Source organism: Ailuropoda melanoleuca, chromosome 2 (assembly GCF_002007445.2).
Source record: "Ailuropoda melanoleuca isolate Jingjing chromosome 2, ASM200744v2, whole genome shotgun sequence".
In the NCBI taxonomy this organism is placed as follows: domain Eukaryota; kingdom Metazoa; phylum Chordata; class Mammalia; order Carnivora; family Ursidae; genus Ailuropoda; species Ailuropoda melanoleuca.
In genome coordinates this window covers 125,128,477-125,151,761 of record NC_048219.1, presented here as the reverse complement: position 1 = coordinate 125,151,761, position 23,285 = coordinate 125,128,477, and the positions used below count along the sequence as shown (strand labels likewise).

General features: G+C 35.5%; 1 protein-coding gene across 2 annotated transcripts in view; it reads right to left on the bottom strand.

The window, feature by feature from the left end:
• Positions 1-485: 485 nt before the first annotated feature.
• The window catches only part of GALNT13 (polypeptide N-acetylgalactosaminyltransferase 13), a 522,090-nt gene continuing 499,290 nt past the window's right edge, over positions 486-23,285 (bottom strand). Inside the window, exons 12-14 of one of the 2 annotated variants that reach the window (XM_019799150.2) lie at positions 13,898-14,032; positions 9,328-9,357; positions 5,794-6,004 (exon numbers count right to left, since the gene is read on the bottom strand). In XM_019799150.2, coding sequence (XP_019654709.1) covers positions 5,819-6,004; positions 9,328-9,357; positions 13,898-14,032 — 351 coding nt within the window. In that variant the 3' untranslated portion in view covers positions 5,794-5,818. Of the gene's footprint in view, positions 2,099-5,793; positions 6,005-9,327; positions 9,358-13,897; positions 14,033-23,285 lie in introns of those variants that run through there. The other variant, XM_019799151.2, reaches the window with a different exon arrangement.

Genomic DNA, 23,285 nt, shown 5'->3' with positions numbered 1-23,285 from the left:
TCCACAATAAATGGAACAGATAGTAGGAAAGACTCCTTGAGGGTTTGAGCTTTTCATGTTTAAGGAAGAATATGTGCAGGGACATTTTACTGTATTTTAGGACAGGAAGAAAAGAGAGCAAAATGGCAAATATAATTGTTAAGTCAAGTCAGTTGTCTTATGAGGCCACTATCAATTCCAGGCGGCGGTTCACTAGCTCTTGGGAGTCATGGCTTCCTTTGAAGTTTGCTGGAAGCTATAGATTCTTTCCTTAAAACAACGTGCCCCGACATCAAACTTTTGTTCGAAATTTTAGGAGATTCAGGGATTCCCAGCCACCTGGAGGTGAGGGGTGTGTATACTTTAAGGAATAAACCTGAAATGCTACAGGTTGTAGAAATCTTTTAGAGTTGTGCCAGTATGCAGCCAAAGGAGAAAGGGATGCTAGCTGGGAAAATCATAGAGGATTTTACCGACCTTCAGAGTGTCCTCCTTTTCATTGGAAAGTAGTGTGTGTGTGTCAGTGTGTCAGACAGAGACAAAAAGAGAGAGCTTGTGTGTAGCCATACTGATTAAAAGTTTCTCTGAGGTTTTTAAGAAAAGACGAGGGCCAAAGATGTAGCATCTTTGCTCCAGAGGATGCTTCTTCCATTTCCCCCCAAATTTCTTTTACCAGCTGAATACACTTATAATGGATAAGATACATATGTTGAACAACTTCATGGGCATTTTAAATGGTGTCAGATCCTAAAATTTACAAATTTTCTTTCCTTTTCACATCTTCTGCCCATGTATTTTGAACATAAAGTGTTTTAAGATGGAAAAAGAACATGCGAAGCTGGCCTAATTATGACTGTTTTTCTATAGTTTATGGCAAATGATTTCAAGCAGTTTAATTAAAAAAAAAAGTTTAATGGATGTGTATTGAGTTCATTCCCCTGGTGAAAACTTTAGATACTATCGGATGGCAGTGAAATTCTGATAGTGGCACATTATTTTTTAAAGCATAAAATTAAAAAGGTAATAGTGGCCTAACTAGAATTTTCAAATGCAAAAGAATGAAAAATTATAGAAAGTACTCTACCCTTCACCTACAATTCTGTACAGCATAAGAGACAAGTCACTCTCTAGCGTGAAGAGAAAAGTGTCTGTATAGTTTCTGTGAGACAGAGGCAGTGGCTAAGAATTGAGTTTCCAGCATCAATTCTGGGACCAAGATGATTGTTATGCTCAACCTGTGTCAGCAGTGATTGCAACCCGAACAGAATGTCTTTTAAAATGATTTATTTTTTCAGTTTTGCTTCATCTTGCTCCCCTCAATGCCAAGCTAGTTTCCTCTGATTTCATGTATTTGAAATTGAACTTTCAAACTCTCCTCTATTTTGTTTAATGGTGATGCTTTTATAAGGACTCTATGAAAAGTCAATATCCAATTTAATTTTTTTCCTACAAAATTGAAACTTATACGATGAATTCACTGCTCAGAAATAATTCAATATGTGGCCTTGTTGTTGACATAGAAATTCAACATGTTTCCATGAAGGTCCATTAGAAACAGAGTGAGTTTTTAAAACAATTGATAATACATCATAGAGAAGATATTTTATAAGGCATTTACATTATCTCTCTTTCAATCACTATGACAAAAAATAAAAATAAAATAAGCCCCTGACTGATCTTATGAGATGAGGGCAATAGAGATTTACTTTTTTAAAACAAACACAATTTATTTTTGAAGTTGTTCTGATGTTTAATAACAGTTTGCTGTTATTTATATATTGTATGTGCTTCTTTGATCAGATACAAATTTTAGTAGGGAAATAAGCAAACATTCCTAAAAATGAATTATAAACAACTGTATTTTAGAATACTAAAAGGATTTTAAAACTTTCAATTCAGCAAAGTTAATATCTTTCCCTAATTGAAGTAATGGAAAAACAAAAGTGTAGACACTTTCATGGCTTTGGGGAAACGATCTTCACGCCCCCAAGGTCATGTTCCTCAGCAGCCATTGTTGGGATCTGCTTCCACTACAGTCCTGCATGGTAGGCACCATTTTGTCTTCTTCAGAAGGTTCATCGAGGCATTGGTTACTGTTAACATGTCTCAAGGTGAGTCTCTGTAAAAGATAACCAATAATCAGTGCAACCTATTTTAACTTCACTAGTTCATCAGATTAAATCTCTTCAAAAAAATCCTTTATAATTTTCTTAGTATAAACACAGTGATATGTTTGTAAAATGAACTGTGCACATGGCTCTGAATTATTACACATTTTACTGTTATGATCATTGTCTAATGCACCTTTAGCTGCAGCTGGTTAAAGAAATTGGCTGACATTTATCATGCATTGCCAAGAATTCAGGCTCCTTTGCAAAAAGCCTATTTGTGAGCTCTGAGTTCACTTGAGGGCTGCAAATATTAACATGCTTTCACAAAAGCTTAGTTTTCTTAGGCATGTGTTAATTCAGTAACCATTTGGTAAACATGCAAAGAGATGTCACAGCTGTGACCCAAATGAACAAAACCGCTAGAGACAGTCCCATTTCAAAACACGAAACACGCCATGGTATCTGTGCCTATGAGACCTTCAGTGTAGACGAACAGTTATCATAGCAGCAAAGACCTATGCTACTTCATAGTGTGCTCACCATATTTCGGGTTTTATTTTTAAGCATCTTAAAAAATATCAATACCAAATATAAAGAAGAGATGTATGGTCATATGTTTTGAAATATTATATGTGTATTTTACTTTCTGCATAGTGATATTCATTAATCAGCCTCCTCTCAGTACCTGAATGCTGAAAGGTGAACCAGTCATCACATGTCTTGTCTTTTGAGTTTGCATTTATATTTTGAAACCGTATTTTTCAACTTTTCAGATAAACCTTTTAAAGATTTTTTAAAATTATTATTTATTCGTTTGAGACACAGAGAGAGGGAGAGAGAGAGAATGAGCAGGGGGGAGAGAGGCAGAGGCAGAGGGAGAAGCAGACTCCCTGCTAAGCCGGAAGCCAAACACAGGGCTTGATCCCAGGACCCAGAGATTATGACCTGAGCTGAAGACAGACGCTTAACCATCTGAGCTACCCAGGCTCCCCCAGATAGACATTTTAAGTCCACATGTTTTATACATATTAATTCATGCACATAAATTATAAACATTTCTGCTCAGTTTCATGGGCAATGCCTAGAACCATTTTATATGAAAAACCCCCAACCAGGAGAAAAGCCTTTGAAATGTATGGGAAGTAATTTGCAGGTATGTCTCGAAAAAAAAAAAAGCACACCATATACTTTTGTTGCCAATACTAAAATTAACGGTAAACAAACATTTTTGTGGGGGGCAGCCCTTGAAATTACACCATAAGTTGGATTTTAAAAAATGCAGGGCGGAAGCAACAGAAATGGTGGAGAAACACTGCCTGGACAATTCTAATTTGTTTGGATTAGGAGGACTGCATACCTGGGCTGCTCGGTCCTGAGGAAAGACTGAATGGAAAACAGGCTTGTGGTGGGATGCTTCATTGGCAACAAGCAGGAAATTAAAAGCACAAGGCTATTAGACATGAAGGAGATTTCAAGATTGAGGCTTTTGTTGCTCTTTCAGTACATGAAATCAAGTTATTTATACCAAAGAGAGAGAGAGAAAATATGAAATGGCCAAAGGCCAAAGATAGGCAAGAAGATGGTTGATTTATGCTTATGGTACCAGAAATGATGCTGTTGGCTTATAAACCAGCAACCAAGTTGAAAAAAAAGATACAAAACACTTTTTTTTCTAGAAAGTTTCAATTAAAGTCAACAAAATATTCTTTATTTTTGTTATGTACCTGAGGTCCTTTGTGCATATATGTTCCCTTTCAAAAAAAGCCATTTACCTTTGCTTGCATCTATTAGATCTTTTTCAAAAAAAAATGTATCTGACTTTAAGGATCAGATTGAATAAGTGATGTCAAGTACACAAATAATGATAGTTTTGAAAAGATGAGTTTGCTTTTTTTGTAAAAAGTATTTTCTCTAAAGGAATTCATTAATAGTCAAAAGCCACTATCACAAAGATAACAAACAACTCACCAAAAACCTCTTCTTTTTAATGTAGTGCAGTAGAAAAACCAGACATTTTAGGGTCAGATAGACCTACATGTGAATTCCTGCTCCCCAGCTTACTAGCCATGAAAATTTGGACAAGCTACCAAATCATTCTGAGGAATCAGACTCTTTGTCAGAAAATGCTTAATTATACTTATGAGTATTTAAAAATGCCCTTTTCTCTTCAGCTTAAAAAAATTAACCTTTAGTCAACTATGCAACTGTGATCCCTTAGCAATCTGATAAGAGTAACAACGTTAACATGTTTCTAGGCAACATTGCTTATGATAAAAATAACCTCTGAAGGATAAACTGCATCTGTATCTGATAAATTACATCATGAATACCTGATAGGAAACCAAATCATAGACTTCTCGAAGTGCCAAGACTTAGAATTTTGCATATGCTCTTGGGATCCTAGGAGCTGGGCCTAAGGAGCTGTTACAGAGATCTGTCTCCCGTGAGTCATAGAGCCATCACGCCAGCCTCATACCACTCTCCTCCCCCACAGCAGGCTGTCACCTGTGGAAAAGCTGGCTCCCCTAAGGCTAATAGGAACTGCTGCAAGGTCTGCTGAGAGAAGCAAGTTGTGGTTTCCGTCCGAGAATTCTGTAAGTAAACTCGTGAGACCAAATGTCTAGTTAAGCCTAAGAAGACCCCTTGTTGGACGTTACACTACCAGGTATGTTTGGAAACAAATGAAGATGATATATGTAAATTGCCTTGTACACAAGTTCTCTGTGCAAAGAGTGCAGACTTTCCCAGCCTTCTAACACATCTCAAATGCAGTTCTAACGTAAACAATGCCCCTTCTCTCCACACCTCTCTATACCTCATCCAGCCTTGTCACAAGCGTTCCAAGCTCCTGTGTCTTCTACTAACAACTTTAACTGGTTCGTTGGAACCAGGATAATGCTCTAACTTCCCATGTGTTGTCATAGGAAGGTACTGCATAATGTAATATCCTTTATTTACAGGACAATAATCCTCTTAAGATCAAGAACTAGGATATATTCTTATCTGCATTCTTTATAAAATAAATTCCATAACAGTTTTTTGACTTCAAGTGAATAATTATTCATTTTATTGCTTATTGAGAAGTTATTCACAAATCACACAAATGATGAGGTAAAATTTTTAAAAAGCTTTTATTATTATATCACTTTGCCAACCACAAAGAAATACTTAAGATATAATTTATAAAGTTAATGAAAATTACATATTAGTCTTCAAAAATGCATTTGCTTAAAGTTTCAGGTTAAAATAATAAATTCTAGAAAAGCTATTCTAAATCTGCACATAATGGAAGTATTGGAATTAAAATTAACAAAATTAATTAAATGTTTCCCAAACAATCCATTTTTTGGCTATGTTAGTTTTTTCCAACTGATTTTTCTCAGCTCTAATGCAAAATCTATTGTTACATAAACATGGCTACAATTAGCCTAAAAAAGAGCTAATGTCATAATGTATTCCATTAATTATATTTATGCATGTATAAATATTTGAAATAAAGTAAAAACTGGAAAATACTTATTAATAACAGACCAAATACTACTTAATATAGTCAGCCTCCAAATTAATAAGTAGCAAAGAAATAAAAGAAAAATAATTCCATGGAGAAATAGCACATAAAGACTTTTCTTAAGTACATATTAAAGAAGTTTCTAGATTTCAATAACAGAACATAACAAAAATAGTAAAATAAATTTAACACAGTCTATAACACAAACTTCCAAAACTTATTAGAGAATGTAATCAGTAGGATTCTCAAAAATATTTCTAAAAACTTGCATTCTTGTATAGTTTCTTAGAAGCCATTTTTGCAAAGGGCTATCATTACATGTTTCCACAGTGGGCTGCTGGGAGCCATCAGCTACTTTGCTTACTGAGAGACAGGACTGGGTGATTATGTGAAGAAGAGTGTGGGTCTGTTTGACAAAGAAAATAATGACAAAATCAAATACAAAGGCAGTAATAAATCAATCATTCTCGGCAACGTACAATTTCTACTGGATAAGGATGGAAAGCACACATCACAATAATTGCATCCATGGAACTATGAGCCAGATCCTTCTAGATGGCATTAGTATCAACCGTATTAAGTAGGGGTAAATGAAAATAAGACTGGGAAACTGGAGAACAGCCTGAGATCAAATGGTGAAACATTTTGAGCAAAAGGTTATTTTGGACAGAAAAGGTATATTCTTAGTGCTCATTGTGGTGATAAAATGGTCTTTAGTGCTAACTGGGTTATTCTGTGAGGAGATACTCAAAACTGTTGAATAGTCAGAGAGTTTACTGGTTTTTGGCTTCTTCATTCCTTTGCCCTAAATTTGAGGGGATGCCAGGGGAAATCTAGGGGATGATTTAGCTTTAACTCTTTGCTTCACTTTGTACAGTGTGGTACTCAAACTGTTTCCACTATGTTTTCACACGGCTAACCTGTGTTAAAAAGAGTTGCACTTAGGCACTGCCACATTCATCCAAATGTCAATTAGAAAGTTAATGAAGAGCGGAAAAAGAAAAAGGTCAGCTCCCCTTGGGCTCTTAATTTGACCCAATTCTCCTAAACACAATTTGTAATTAATTTGTTTCTTGTTTTTCATACATTTCCTCCTCAGGAGCATGAGCTCCAAGAAGGTCAGGAACTATGACTGCTTACGTCATCAAGCCCAGTACCTGCCCGCAGGAAGCACTTTGTTTTGACTGAAACACGTAGTGAATGGCCAATGCAGAAAAGAAATTCTGATAAAATTAGACTACATCCCTTTGGCTGTTTAGTGGACACAAATCACTGGATTTTCCATTTCAAGGACTTAGTTTCTTCAGTAAAACGGTAGACAAATGATTTATAAAGATACAAAAGGTAACATCATAGATAATAAATTTTCTTTGTAAAATGATAAGGTTCACTACATGGTTTGATTTGTTAAAGAGGCTAGTTTTGTTTTTGGTTTTGTTTTTTTTTTTTACCATACCTAAATTACCTATCTACACTGTTTAAAATTCCTAAACTTGCTAATCCCTACCTTCAGTGATGTTTCTTTTTACAAAAGGTTTTTCTTGGTAAATGTCATTTTAACATCAAAGACCCCAGTGTTAGTGATTGTGAATTTCATTTTCTATTAAAAAGAAAAATGAATTACAAAGTTATCCTTGATTTAAAATGAAACAAAACTTGATCTTACTTATGCTCAGGAAATATAATGCCAGAACATAAATACAGTAGAATTTTTTCCATAAAAAATACATTTGTAATATTTGCCCCCAAAATATTATCACACGAATGACCATGAAGAATATTCAAAGAACTTTCACTCCTGGTCCTTCTGAAAAGCCATTAAACCAGAAGAAAAATTAGAAAACTCAATGCCATCGAGATAAAGGGTATTTTTCATTTTAAAAAACCCACAAAAACATTAGTGTTTCCATTTGTTTGAAAAAGAAGTGTAGTTTACTTATTTTTCTGAGTATTCTGTCTAGAAGATACCAATTACTAATATTTTATGTGTTTTCTAGTTATTTTTAGTGTTTATATTATGCAAATGTATTAACTGTGGTCATCCAATTAAATATACTCCCACTTTATCGTGGGTTTTCTATCATTCCTTATTATCTGTCCTATCATTAAAATAATCTTAAAACAGAAGAAATACACAATTTCTACAAAGTAGATTTGCCAGAAGTCATCTCACTTTTCCATTTGGGGGGAATATTTTTCCAATTTGGAGCTATTATAAATAATGCTATAACATCTCTGAACATCTCTCTCCACCTCTATAACCATTTATTCACAAATGATTCTTAGAAGTGAAATCACAAGGTCAAAAGGTATGAACATTTTAATACATACTGGCAAAGTTTGAAAAAATCTATAATAATTATTTTCTAATAATAGCAGTAACAGCTAACATTTCTTGTGCTTATTATATGTCAGGGTACTGCATGTATGTCAGTTTTACTACACCTACACCAGGATTGAGTGTCCCATTAATAACATTTCTTGACATAGACAGGATAAAGGGAGAGAGAAAAGGACACAGATGAAATGATTTTTTAGTATGCATTTTTGATAGTTATAAATAGCCAATGCAAATGGAAAATTAGTTAATATAAATATTTCTCCTGTGATTATGCAAGACTGCATATTTTTATATTGCATGTACATTTTTTTCTTTTAAATACTCTTCATTAAGTATATCAGCCCTTACCATACTTGTTGCAAATGCCTCACAACTTTGGAATACTGTCATGTTCACTCAATTTTGAAGGTAATGTGACATACCGGCTGAAAGGAAGCACACTACTGCCAAATACCTTTTCCTATTGTTTCATTTAAAATATTGACTAGAAAACAGGGTAATATGAACCCTACGCTAGTATTGGTTTTTGTTTATAACATTAATTATTCTCCTCTGAGGTATAAAGCACTAGTATTTCTTGACAGAATTTTAGCCATACTGCTTTAAGATATACATGAAAACCATGAATAACTCCTGTCTTTAAACATTTCCATATGTTTTGCTATCCAAGATGAGATGTGTCACGGAATACCCCTAAATCTACCCTTTTGAAAAAGCAATTACTAATGAAATCAGGCTAGGAAACCAAGGCTAATGACAAAGTAAGACCTACAAAATTGTAAAATCAAGTCATACTTTTGTACCTTCACTAAGTGAAAAACGTGGTAATTTAATGAACAAACAGAAATGACTGCATGGTCGATTAAAGAGTCAATCACACAGGCCTCAGTGTAAGAGATGCCATACTAAAATGAAGTTTAGTTGAAAGAGTTAAAAAGTTTAAAATGAAACTCAACTTGTTACATATAATGATAAACAAAGTAAGAAAAAAGCAAACTGTTACAGATGTTTAAGACCCATGGCAGTAAAATTTCCCCTATTGATAAAGTACAAAATCATAATTTTTAAAAAAATTAATAAAGTTGTTATTCAAAATATTAAGTATGATCTCCTGACAAGGTGAACTGTGTTTCACTAGAACAGAAATGAGTATTCTAAAGACCATGTAAATGTTTAAGAAACAAGAGCTAGAATTATAATACTATACTATTGAAGTTCCTACATTCACTAATTGAGTGTATGTAAGAAACCACAGCTATGGGTCAATGGGAATATGGACAGGCAATACTAGTCAGATATACACAGCCTTCTAAAGGTAAATTGAGCCACTGTTTTTATTAGGAGTGCTACACAGGGAAATGGCCAGGCTGCCATTATAGATTACTTACCTTGAAATTATATTGCCATTTACCTGCTTTCTGATAAAGGTAAATAAAAGAGGAGATATTAAATAAAGTCTAAATATAAGCTTCTGTGATTTCAGTAAATATCAATCCGACATATTTTACCTACTGAAAAAAAATCCCTTGTGACTCTGGGAAACATTTGATACAGATGGATATTGAATTCATTTTCTCAGTCAACTTGCTCAGTCACATGAAAAACAAGACTTATTTTTAGCATCATATTTTGCTCCCTTATTTTTTTCTTTGTTGCATAGTGTTTGTTGAGCATAAGTGTTCTGTTCTAAAATTAGATTCTTACACTGTATATAGCTGCTTGGATGTTCTAAAAGAAACGTGATTATGTGCACTTATTGTAGGAAAATGTAAATTTCAGATGGATTGGAACACAACTGCAATGTTCAAACAGAATATAAGAAAATCTGAACAAAATGGATGGATGACAGGACTTTATAAAAATCTTTTTTTTTTAAGATTTTACTTATTTATTTATTTGAGAGAGAAGAGTGAGCAAGAGAGAGAGAAGGAGCAGAGGGAGAGAGAGAAGCAGACTCCCCGATGAGCAGGGAGTCTGACACAGGACTCGATCCCGGGGCTCTGCGATCATGACCTGAGTTGAAGGCAAATGCTTAACCGACTGAGCCACCCAGGTGTCCCTAAAAATAATCCTTTAATGTTTCAGTGAGATGAAATTTAGCATTCCTTTTTTGTTTTAATTCTGTGGCAATGGCTTTCATACCAACAAAATGTTCAGGCAATTTATTTAAGAGATTCTAGACCAGGTGAAGATTTTGTAGTTCTGCTAACGTAGTTCTGCTACAGTTGTCCCCAAAGCGAACATGTTTAGCCAGCTATAAAGTGGTACTGGATTACATTCATGGCTGTGTTAAAAAAATATTTAGCTAAGAAAGTAGGAACCTCTATATTTCAAATCAAAGTTGGCCAAAGACATGCATTTATTATCAACATGTCCTTAGTTTCATTCAAATAAAAGGAGAAGCAATTAGATCGTAATTATATTATGAATATGTGTAAGATTTGTAAGCAATTAGACCATACTGACAAAGTAGTTTTATGACTGTTCAACTAAACAGACAATGTTTATTGCAGAACATCTTTCCAATTATTAAGGAAAGGAGAAATTCTATGTGAATAAAATTTGGTACCACAAATAACTGATAATATTTTATGATTCCTTTCATTTATTATAATAATACATTTAGCTTATCAGATCAGCATCATTAAAAGCCCCTCATTATTTCTAGTTTTTCAATGACCTCAAGAGGCAATGCAGTATAGTAGAAAGACTGCTAAATTCAGTGCCTGAAACCTGGGGTCTAAAACCTAGAGAAGCTATTTAAACACTCTAAGCTTACATTTAATAATGTGAAGAATACAAATAATATTATCTTATAGGCCTATTGTTAGAACTGCTTGAGAAAACAGATGAAATTGTAGACACTCAATAAATTCCATTCCCTTTCTTTCCCCCCACCACTCACCTAAGAAGCAAACAAACTGGACAGACTCCCTATTTTGAGGCTTTATGATACTGTTTCAGTTTTTCTCTGCATATTCCAATAATTCTGCGCCTATTTACAACTTGCTTTTCTAAAACTGAAAGTACTATGGGTGATAAAGTGGTGGAATATTTGAGCTGCTCGCACTGTGAGATTCACAATTGTACTGGTAACGAGCTTTCTTTGATTACTTTCTTAGAACTGAACTCCCGTCCCCGCTGCTGGCGGTGTGATCTTTGTGCTTACTTTCCTCCTGATAAAAAGGGCTGAAAGAAGAGAACTTTAAGAAAAGTTTCAGCTCTTGTAATTCTGTGAACTACCAAGTTTTATTCTGCTTTGATAGTACACCACCTCAGAGGTTTCTCAAAGAAAAATAATTTTGCCTGTGACAGCAGTAGATAAAGAATTGAATTGAAGAAGTAGCAAGCAGCACTTTCTACTTCCCACAGGGTGGATGCCAGAAGACCAGCACTACTTGGCAATGATTCCTCTTTCCCATCAAGGCACCTCTTACCCTGGGGCTGCCTATCGCTCCCCCATCTTTCCTGGAGGCCTGTCATTTTCCAAAGCATATTTATGCTTTTTTCTAACCTTGCAGTAATTCCAACAGTGTATAAAAAGACTAAGGAAGATAAGTAGATGTTTGGCCACTGTCTAGACCTATCCTTCTCAAACTTTAATATGTATGTAAATGACCTGGGGATTTGTTAAAAGGCAGAGTCCGATATAGTGTGTCTAGTAGGGTTCTCAGATTTCTAATTTCTAAAAGTTCCCAGGTGATGTTACTAGTTCCAGAATCACACTTTGGGTGGCAAGGGTTGGGACTATTCTGTAGACTAAATGACCCCCCAAGGATTATATTTTAATTTCTTAGAAAAAAAAAAGTCTTTTTCAGAAATAAAATCAGTCTTATTTCAAAGCTTAAATTTCCAGAAAGGCAATTCATTATTCCTACAATTATTCGATTCTTTGGTGACTTCTCTACATCATGGTTTATACATTCATAAATTTAACAAAAAAATCTATATTATGATTTAAAATATTAAATTTAGACAGGTTGAACATCACAATTTAATTTTGAAAATATACACATATAGGAGAGTAAAGTAAGCTATGTTACATAATCATTACAGTGATCAGACTGTTTATTTAAAAAAGATTTCTTAATATTTATGGCATATTATAAGCTTTTTTGTGTGTGTTCTAGAAACAAAGTTTACATGATACAAAATATCACAACACTTGAAAAATCCTGCAATAGATAACTACTAGTTATCCAAAATAGTAAATTTCTGTGTCTTAGGTGAAGCAACCTATTTTTTTTCCTCTTTTCTGTCAAAATCCCTTAGTATTCAATAATCTTTCTACTGGCTGACAAAAACATAAAATATACACCTATGTACCAAGAATGTAGTTATTTCAGCAATTAAAGAATCTGAGTTGACTATAGCAGCCATCGTCTACTGAAAAATTAAATGTTTGAAGATTTACAGTGGTATTCTGAAATTCCACACTGCTTTATCTTATAAAAAGTATGTACACTCATTGCCCTTTCCTTAGAAATACATGCTAGATTTCTTTATTTTTAGCGCAAGCCCAATAAAGTCCTGGGCTCCTGGTAAGAACTAAAGAGCAATAGCAACAACAAAAAAATTTCATTAAAAAAAAATACTACTTGCAGGATTTCTCCTTTATCTGTAAATTTATCTGTACTTTTCCTAATAGAAGAGGGAGGGAGCTAAGGTTCCAGGTTTACCTCCATGTATTATTGAAGGAAATATCTTCTACAGTCTTAATATAAAGGGTGGTGATGATGAGAGCTCAAGAGAAAAAAATGGGGGTCAGACAGGTAAACGAGGTCCTGGGGAGACGAGAGTTTGAAGAGAACACACTGGTGCATTGTAGGAAAGATTCGGGATGTTTGCCCTTCCTTATGTCCCAGAAGGAGAGTACTGTGTCCAAAGAGCTTTGTTATATTATACAAATTTTAAGGCCAAATTTTAACTCTACATAATCAGTTTCAAATCACATAAAAATTCAATAAGTTTTCCTGCTAAGAAACTACAACATCATGCAAATTGAAATGACATTCAAAAAGTTTTTAAAAAGAAGACCTTGTTGCAATATCAATAATACCAAGGACTCTGTAGATTGGTTTTTTAAAATGTTACACTGGCAGAGTATCTTAGCTGAGGTAGAATACTGCATTTGTGAAATTCATTCGCCTCTAGTGCATTATTTATCTTGCAAGAGTAGTTTATTTCTTATCTTAAATAAGTCACCAACCATTTAATAATGTGGAAAATGTAACACAAATGACCCAATTCATTTTGCTAAGCCAAGGAAACTGAAAGGAATGAAGCTATTTCCAGGCACCTTCCTTATGGAGAAGAAAATATTTCTTTTTTATTAGCTCCATCTGATGGTTGATCTGGTTTTTACACACTGCCTGGCTATAAATTCCCAACCATAATTGTATTGTTTTCTCTCCCTCTCTTCTATCAGAAAGATGTGCTATATTGAGAAAATACTGCTTAGTTGATTATGTGCCTAATTAGTTTATTGAATTTTGCGAGGTATTTACTATTATAAAGAGCATTCAAGCTAATCTTATCGGCTTTTTCTTTTTTCCCTTCAATTGAGAAGGATAAATTTCACCAATCACAACTGTATACAATTTAAAATATGAAAAATGGAAATATTGTTGACATTGTCCTATAATGTGCATCTTCATACATACCTCCCAGATAAGCATAGCTGGCCTCTTGCCTAATTTATGTTAAGCATGTACACAGGCTAACACACTGTCAGCACATAAATATTGACTTTATTTTCCTTATTCATTTTTTTACACTAATGAACTCATTTGACAAAACCCTATTTATATACTATACCATCCTAATGTTATAAGATAGGAGCACACATGCTTGAAAATATAGTTCTTCCAGTGCAGAAAAAATAGCTTAGGATTGAAGCATATTTGAAATACATAACTGAGTTTAAGCACTAAATAAGAAGTAAGGAAAAGACCATACCTCAGCATCATATTCCCATAACTGATTTCCTCTCATGTGGTGGCATTTTAGCATGATTACAGGTCCACTGAGTCTAGACACATCCAAACACAGGTCATCGGTTCGGATTTCTTTGTCAGCAGTATAAGAAAATACCTAAAAATATAAAATTCAACTAATAAAATAATCTCCTTAAAAACAAAAAAGTCACAGTATAGCTGATTTCTCTGTGGAACATTAATATCAACTTTGTGTTTTCAAATGGCCTTTGCTGTGTGACCTTGAGAAAGCTAGTTCACTTTTCTGAATCTTTTTCCGCAGCTGCAAAATAGGGACAGTGTTATCTGTGTTATAAGGTTTTTGTGAAGCCTCAATTTAACAAATTAAATTATTAAACACATATTATTTGCTGGCACCATATTTCCTGTGCTGTATTTGCCTTATATATCTCCCAACAGACTCAGTAAGATAAAGTTTGTTAACTTTATATGGGACTATATGAGGGTCCTTGTTCTCACCACCATATGACCAATTCCCCAACTCTATAGAGAGAACGATGTTTTTCATAAAGACATTTAAATCTTTCTCTCCATAAGAACATCATGTAAAGTTTATTAAATATTGTCAGTGTGTTTCCAAAGGTTGTGGAATTAGCTTCTCTAGAGACCTCATTAAAGAAAGGTAGGCTCTATGGTTATCTTTCTCATATGGTTATAGCTGGGCTTGGCTACAATTCTCAAAATATCTAAGAAATGTTAAGGTGGATCGTAGATTCATTGTTAGCTAATTTAAACTGATACTATAATAATCTATATTTTTTAAACTCCTTGTATGAATAATTAATTTATAACATTGATTATTAAAGGGTCATAAGTTATTAAGTTAATAATTACAAAAGTTATTTTCTTCTGTTCACTCTAATAAGCACGGTTCGGTATTCTGTGGGTATTTTTTTCCTTACAATGTCTAGACAGAGTGTAAGGGAGGGAAGGTTATCTGAGGATCTTTTAGTTTCCCAGAACAGACTGGTAAAATGAGAGGAAGTCAGCTCTATATCCTCCTATAAACTCTAGAGCCCTAGTGCGTAAGCTGAACAAGTTAGTCTTGAAAGGGTCACATCTACGGCACTGTGACTCAGGGCTTCCCTGAAAATCACAGGTGGCAGGAGAAAAATGCAAAAGAAATTCTTCGCAAAGATGTAAAAACTTGAGAAGTATATGAAGTTCATTTAATTGAACTACATAAAATATAGATTTCATGTATGGCATTCAGAAAAAAATTCATATCTTCAGTATTTTTAATATTCATACTTTTAATAGAAATTATGATTAAACTAAGAATAAAAGAAACACCCATCAGATATTAGCACTATATCCTTTCCAAATATGGTATTTAACACAATATTTAATTTACAAACATATTTAATTAAGTAAATGAATCTAGTAGTAAACCTTAATTTAAAGGAGGGAAATTTCTAGAGAAATTTCTTTTATCTTTTGTTTTAATGTGAAGTATAATTTTCCACATAGAAATCATACTCTTTTAGTTGTATACAGATGCCAATGTAAATGGAGACACCAAAGCCTCCACATTTGCCACAAATTTTGTATGAGTATAATTATGGCCTGAAAAATGATTCCTCCTCAGGTCTCTTATGCCAGTTTGGTAACTTCACCTGTTGAGAGAAGTCAACCACATTCTTTGTTCTTTAATTCCTAACTGTAATTCATTTTATGGTCAATCAGTAGCTATTTTAAGTGACTTATATTCAAGAAAGATTTATTTGTAGAATATTTTCTGAGCCCATATCTATTATCTGAAATTATCTTTCTTTGGCCTTTGCATTTGAAAAAAAATTTAACTGATGTTAAAATACTTGGCCCACAAATAGTTTTTCTTTTAAAAAAATCTGTATATAATGCTTTCATTATTTTCTGGCATTAATTGGTTAACAAATCTTAATAAATAAATAACAGGATTAATTTATTTTTCATACCTGAGAATCTCATTTTTATGCTGAAGTGTTTCTAGGATGGTTTTTATTCTGCATAATAAAAAAATCAGTGCATGTCAGTATATACATGTCTTTCTTGATTTTATCTGGAAATTATTAGGCTTGATCTCAGTGATTTACCCTTTGTATGTATCATCTTTTTACCCATAATTGTCATCTTTGTGCTTTTTCATATCTCCTACCATAGGAGGCTCAAGGAACTCACTTTGGGATAGACTAAAATGTTACACGCAAAGTACTTTGTAGAGATCCAGGTACATAGATAGCAGTCAGTGACTGATATCTAGTGTGATTATCCCAGTCTTAGAGGTCCTCCCAGGATGTGGCCTCGGATAGGGATTCCTGCCTTGATAGCATGTCCCAAAGAATTTTACGACAGGATCCCAGCAGGCTTGGCTCTTGCCTCTCTGTGCCGATCCTTAGGGACCCTCATACCTGGTGACAGACTGTTCTGACTCTTGCAGCGTATATAGTCACCCTCTACTGAGTTGCTTACGACTTTGGGGACCACCTCACATCTTGTTTTCGATTCCCGAGGAAGCAGGGGCTCCCTACAGCTGTTGCCTGTGTCAATACACCACATCACAGTTGGAATGTGTAGTTCCTGGCAGAGGATCTGCCTGATCTGTTGTCCTGTTGCCGTTAAAACATTTATGCCTGATTATAAGGTAAGATTTTCAATCCTGAACACATATGAAGAACATTAACTTGAACATCACACATGGTGATGACTTTACAAGATCGAGTCCCTGATCAGTGAAGTCTTTCACAAAAATTGGACACTATTCCTCCCCTTTTAGTTACCACTCAAATTGCTTTATCATTGGTTATCAATACTGATTGTCACTAAAACCGGAAGTGAGTTACACAAATGCTAGATTTAGCATATATTTTCAGTTGCTCGAATTGATTCTATTAACAATGGGTTATTAAATCCCAGTCTCATCACTTTAAACAAAGATGAGTAGAAGCAGAGTAAAATAATCAATCGCAGTGTCCTTCCATCCATTATAAAAGAGGAATATGGAGGAAGTTAACATTAATTGAGCACCTGTGTTAGAAACCACATGTGATATGATTCATGTATTAAATTCCTTTTGTTATATAATTACATTCATATTCCTTTTTTTTTTTTTAATTTTATTTATTTGTCAGAGAGAGAGAGCGAGAGCGCGCACAACAGCGGGAGCGGCAAGCAAAGGGAGAAGCAGGTACTCTGCTGAGCAAGGAGCCTGATTCAGGACTTGATCCCAGGACCCTGGGATCATGCCCTGGGCTGAAGGCAGACACTTAACCAACTGGGCCACCCAGGCATCCCTACCTTCACATTCCTATGCATACCAACTTAACATTATGCAAAGCATAGTAAGTAGAGCTCTTCACATGAACTGTATAGATGCAATAGTTTATGGTGCTTTGAAAATTCTGTTTTGCATCTAATCTTCATATTTGTTTTAACACATAAAATCATGAGGCATCTAGCATTACATATCTTCCTCTGTAGTCTGTTGGTCAAGCTAGCTCTGGAAACAACCACTAAAAAGGCCAATTTTACTCAATTGTTTTAAGTTCAGCTATCTTATAAGAAGTGACAGATCCTTTGTTCCACTTTGGGGGCCCTTCCAAAACTACTTTGATGACTATATAACAATTCAGTTTTTATTGTCTCCTATTGTATTAGTTTGCTAGGGCTCCCATAACAAAGTGTCATGGACTAGGTGGCTTTTAATCTCAGAGTTACTGGAGGCCACAAGTTCCAGATCAGGGTATCTGTGCACCTCTCTCTTTTGCTTGTAGATGACCATTTTTTTTTCCCTGTGTCTTCCATGGTCTTCCCTCTGTGCCTGTGTCCTAATCACTTCTTCTTATAAAAAAAAATCCGTATTAGGTTAGGGCCCACCCTAATGATCTCATTTTATCTCAATCACATCTTTAAAGACCCTGTATCTCCAAATGTAGTCACATTCTGAGATACTGGGATTAGAACTGCAACATACGGATGGAGAAGGGGACACAATTCAGCCCCTAACACCTATTAACCCCTTACATTGGAATAAATAATGCATCTTTCCCTACCACTAGATGAAAACTATAGGTTTTTCTGCTTATCTTTCCAGGACTCCTGGGGATTCAGTTCAGAAATTAGAATGGTCTGTTTAATATTATTAATAGAAATTCTGAATGAAATGTAATCTCAAATCTTCTTCCTTTCTTGAAATTGAATGTGCTTTAGGCTGGAAGTCTGCAGTGGGATAGGGCTTGGTTAACTTCTCTATTTTACCATCTTGAGAGCTTCTTTTCTTTCTTCTCTCTCTTGCCCACTCCCAAATTCCCCTGGGCTGCTAATTGGGTTTTGATTCCTCCAGGGTTGTACAAGTAGAAGAGGTCTTACCTAAACTGTCTCTTGATAACTCCCTCCTGTTCCCTGGCATGGCAGAAATGTAAAGCTCCTTCTCCTGAGAGTGTTCTTGGTTCTCTAGAGATTCCCATTGCTAAGCAGCTCTTGCTGCAGTGCTAACGAAAAGGACAATGCATATTTTATAAGTGGGCCACTTTTTATGACTTGACCAACTTGGGGAGGCGAGCTGACTCAGATGGTGCAATCCCCTCAATTCGGTTGTCACAGGCCAGCTTTAGTATGTGTGAGTCAAGTCACAGCCTGCCACATTCCCCACGTGCATGAAGCATGGACCAAGCAAGCTCTTAAAATGGTGTTCTCCATAATCTGCAGGGCCTAGTGCAAAATGCAAATGCAGGATTTATTGTTCAAAAATTACGAAGGCTTTCAAATTGTAGGGCCCTACTTGATGGCATGGGTTGCACACCTAGGAAGCTGCCCCTGCCCTTACTCCCTCTCTCAGTAAGGCTTGTCTCTGGAAACTGGAATCCCACCCCCTCCTATCTAGAAGGAGGGCAACTGCTCTTTTCCTACAAAACCTTAATCTTCTCCACCTTGTGATAACCTCCTGTTATGGGTTGAACTGTGTCCCCCAAAAGAAATGCTGAGGTCCTTACCTCTAAGCACCTCAGAACGTGAACCTGTTTGGAAGTAAGGTCATTGCAGATGTAATTAGATAAGCAACCATGAAATCATACTGGGTAGGGTGGACCCTTAATCCAAAATGGTGTCCTTAGGAGAAGACAGAGATGGAGACATACACAGAAAACAATGCTTCTGTAATGACGGAGGCAGAAATCTGAGTGATGCATCATCTACAAGCCATGGGGATTGCAGGCAAACACCAGAGTTAAAAGCAGCAACAAACACTTCTCCCTTACAGGTTTCAGAAGGAATATGCCCCTCCTGACACCGTGATTTCTGACTTGTAGCCTCAAGTATGAAGAGACAATAAACTTGTCTTGTTCAAGCCCCACCATTTGTGGGAGTTTGTTAAGGCAGCCCTAAGAAACCGTACACCTGCTTTGATTCTGTACGATGGTCGAAGGGTCTAAAAGTCATGGAAGGAGTTTCCAAATTGTCATTGCAAATTTTGCATAGGAAATTCTGATTTCATATTTCACATCTATTGCATCTTGGTGTCTGGGCTGAAAATTATAACATCCAGTTATGCCTTCCGAAAGCATCAATCATTTTTACAATCATTTTTCTATTTAAATATATCTTCATAAAGCGGCTCTTGACTGTGATGAGGTGAATTACCTGCTTTTATTGTAGACTTTATAGAGACCAGATTAATTTCTGTCTCTGATGTACTCAAATAAGTTTAGGAACAATTCCTAACATATAAAAATGATAGCCAATTTCAATCTCAGTTCCTTTCAATCTTAACATTTTTTTTTTCAGAGAAAGTAAGCATTTTCATTACTTCACATATGCATATGGTTCTGTATTTTTCACTTTGGGGAGTATGTTCAAAGGCATTTATGTTATACTTCTTCAAATATCTACAAATAAAACATTTCGACAATTTTCAAGGACTGTTGGGAGAATGATCTAAAATATTTTGCATAATGCTTTGTTTCACACAATGAAAGAATGTGTCTATATATGCCATGCTTAAAATCCTAATGTTGTATAGTTATTCTTTAAAACCACTTTTATCTTTACCCCTTTGAAAAATCTGAAATTTGAAAAACTGCAAACAAATTTTGCTCGGATTTGTAGCATAAGCAGCTGCTGGCAAAACTGTTCAAGCAATGCAAGAGGCACAGCAGGTTCCCTGTTCTGTGCAAGGGGCTCAGGAACTGAACGCCCTCTGCTGGCTCTGCATTGCTACAGGGGTTCCTTCCTTCCATCCTAACATGAAGAAATTTGCAATACGCACACTGATTTTTATATATTTACATTATGTTCATATATATCCCATGTGTGTTTAAAAGGTTCACAAGTGTGTTTGATCCAGCTTTATTATAGAGGTTGTGATTTTTCTAGACTTAGTTGTGAGTTTATAAAATACTTCTGTTGAGTTCTTCCTATTTACTATAAAAGTTCACAGTGTCTTGAAAACACTTCAAGACAGAGTAAAGTATTAAACATACATAAACTTTAACAGCAGTAGTGTTTGAAATGGGAAGATTGAACAATGGAGTAGAAGGAAAACAGAAATAGAAAGAAGAAATGTCACAGTTTGTTATAGCATTAGTGTATCCTGCTTATTCTATTACCTTACTCCCTTGTTCAGTTTTTTTACAAAATGGACTAGAGATTCCAAAGACGAACTGTTTTCATTTCAACTCAATAAGTAATTATTGGGCAAATATTCTTTTCCTAGAACTGTTTCCATAGAAGTTCAAAAATATATCTTTAGCATTTGTTATTGGGACAGCAAGATTTTAAAAATAAAAGAGCACAAAGATGAGACAGAATGTCATCAAATGTGGATTGTATGCCGAGATTCTGAGCAAATAATAACTGAGATGTAACTTGCGGCAAGTACTATGCTTAGAGTTTACATGACTTATCTCATTCAACCCTGAATGAAGTAGCCCAGAAAACAGGGGCCGTCTTTACCCCTTCTCCAAGCTGAGGAAGCCAAGATTTTGACAAGGGCTCAGAGTAACTCTGGTTCTGATGAGTAGCAAAGGAAAGTCCCAGATGCAGGTCTGTGTCATTTCCCAAAGCCCATTATTTGAGTACTGTCCTACTCTCAAGACATACGCAGAGGAACCTGGGTGGCTCAGTCGGTTAAGTGTCTGCCTTTGGCTTAGGTCATGATCTCAGGGTCTTGGGACCGAGCCCCGCATTGGGCTCCCTGCTCAGCGGGAACCCTGCTTCTCCCTCTCCTCCCCACCTGTGCATGCTCTGTCATCCCTCTATCATTGTCTCATTGGTTGGTACCATGGAGCACCAAGATATTTGGTCTTTGAGGTTCTTACTGATTTATGCCTGAAAATGTAGACATAGCAGCAATAATATCTATCATTCATGTGATAGCTATATAAACTAGTATATTTGTTTTAGTATTTATTAGCCACAGATTTGTGGTGAAAGACTTTGTGCCATCCTTTATGAATGTATTTTTACTGGTATTTTGGTAATATTTCCTATCTTAAAAGGTATTCACTTACATTTTATCATTAGGTGCTTCTTGAAAGTCCGGTATATGGCATAACAATTAGACAAAAAGGATTAAAAATATAAAACTCCTCAATAGGCAAATTATAATGCCCTAGATGGCACAAAGATACACCTATTGTGTATCAGTTACAACTGCCTCTAATCTGTAAACCACTCTTTAGATTAAACATAATTAAAAAATTAACCTCCAGATCACTACAACATTTGCACTGGATGCAAATAAAACTCAATTTTTTTAAGGTGGTTTCAAGCTTAAAGTAGTCCTTTAGATTTATGGCATTCATCATTGCTGCAAACAAAGATCTACTCTTTGCTCTACTTAGTTTGCAACTGAAACACAGATTCAAGTATAAGTAGTTCATTAGTTAGATGATCCCAGGAAAGACTAGTAGGTGAAAAGGTAAGGAAAAAAGAACAAAGGGTACCTTACAAATTAATTGTACTGTGGCTAACTGGAGCTTAAACCTTTGGGGATCTCTGGTATAGAACAAGCAGTCCCCTCAAAGGGCGAAGAAGCTGGGATAACATTTGCCATCTGCCCTCAGTTGGCTTGAGGCGTGTTTCCAGGTAGAAATAATCCCCCGGGAGAGACTAGGTGGGCAAAGAGGCCTCTGGCAGTGAAAGCCTACTCTGACAGGTGCTCAGGCAAAGGGATAGAGGTTGGATAGAGCCTTTGGATGCTGGGCTGCAAGCAAATGGAAACAAAGTACATGCCATTTGGGGAGCACCTGCTGTGATAGGCAAGATGGAAGTTATTTTAAGTATATTATATATGGAGATATGATAGACCACATATCACATATTATATGTTTCTTCAATAACCTTTTAAGGTAAGCATTGTATTTCCTCCTTTACAAATGAGGAGTAGGGTGCTTGAAAAGATTAAATAGATTCCCCCACGTCACTCAGTTTATGAGAACCTGTCTTTGAAATACAGTCTATCAGCCCCCAAATCCTATGCTCTTTTCACACATATAACATTTGCTTCTTGGATACTTAGAAAATTAAACTCTAGACTATTCAGATTTCACTGTTTTTCCCTAAAGTGTCCATTTGATCCCATGTTCATTTTTTCCCAGGATCTCATCCGATACCATATTACATTTAGTCACCATGTCTCCTTAGCCTACTCTGACAGATGCTCAGACTTTCATCTTTTTGATGACTTTGACAGTTTTGTCCTCAAAACAGGTTTAGTTATTTTACAGAATGTCTACCAGTTTCGGTTTGTCTAACGTTTATCTAGTGGTTAGAATGTTTTTGAAAGGAAGACCATGAAGGCGAAGTCCATTCTCATCACATCATATCAGGGGTGTATGGTACCAACATGACTCACGATACGGAGGCCTAGCCACTTACCCAAGGTAGTACTGACCATGTTTCTCCACCATAAAGTTATCACCACCACCACCACCAGCAGCTTTTATGTTTTACTGTTTGAAAGCAAGTCAATAAGCACAGTCCACATGCAAGGGGGGCAAAAGTTAAATTCTACTTTCTGGAAGGGGGATTATCTACAAAAATTATTTGGAATTCTTCTTTACAGGAGATCTCAGAGATCAATTTTAACATGTCTCTAAAAACTTTAGTCTAAGATTGGGGGCCATATCTTTATATTAGATTTATCTGTAACACACTAAGACTCCTGTAATAAATCTTGTTTTGGCTACTTGTTTCCCTGGCAAGATGAAGAAAAGTTCTCTTTAGTAGATGGAATTATAATGTGACCATTTTTGCCACATAGAAGTGGGCACTTGCTCTTAACCAAGTGTAAGACACTGGTTGAACACCAGCCCCTGTGAACTGTAAATACCACTTCGATCATTCCTTGATGTTGCAATGAACATAAAACACAC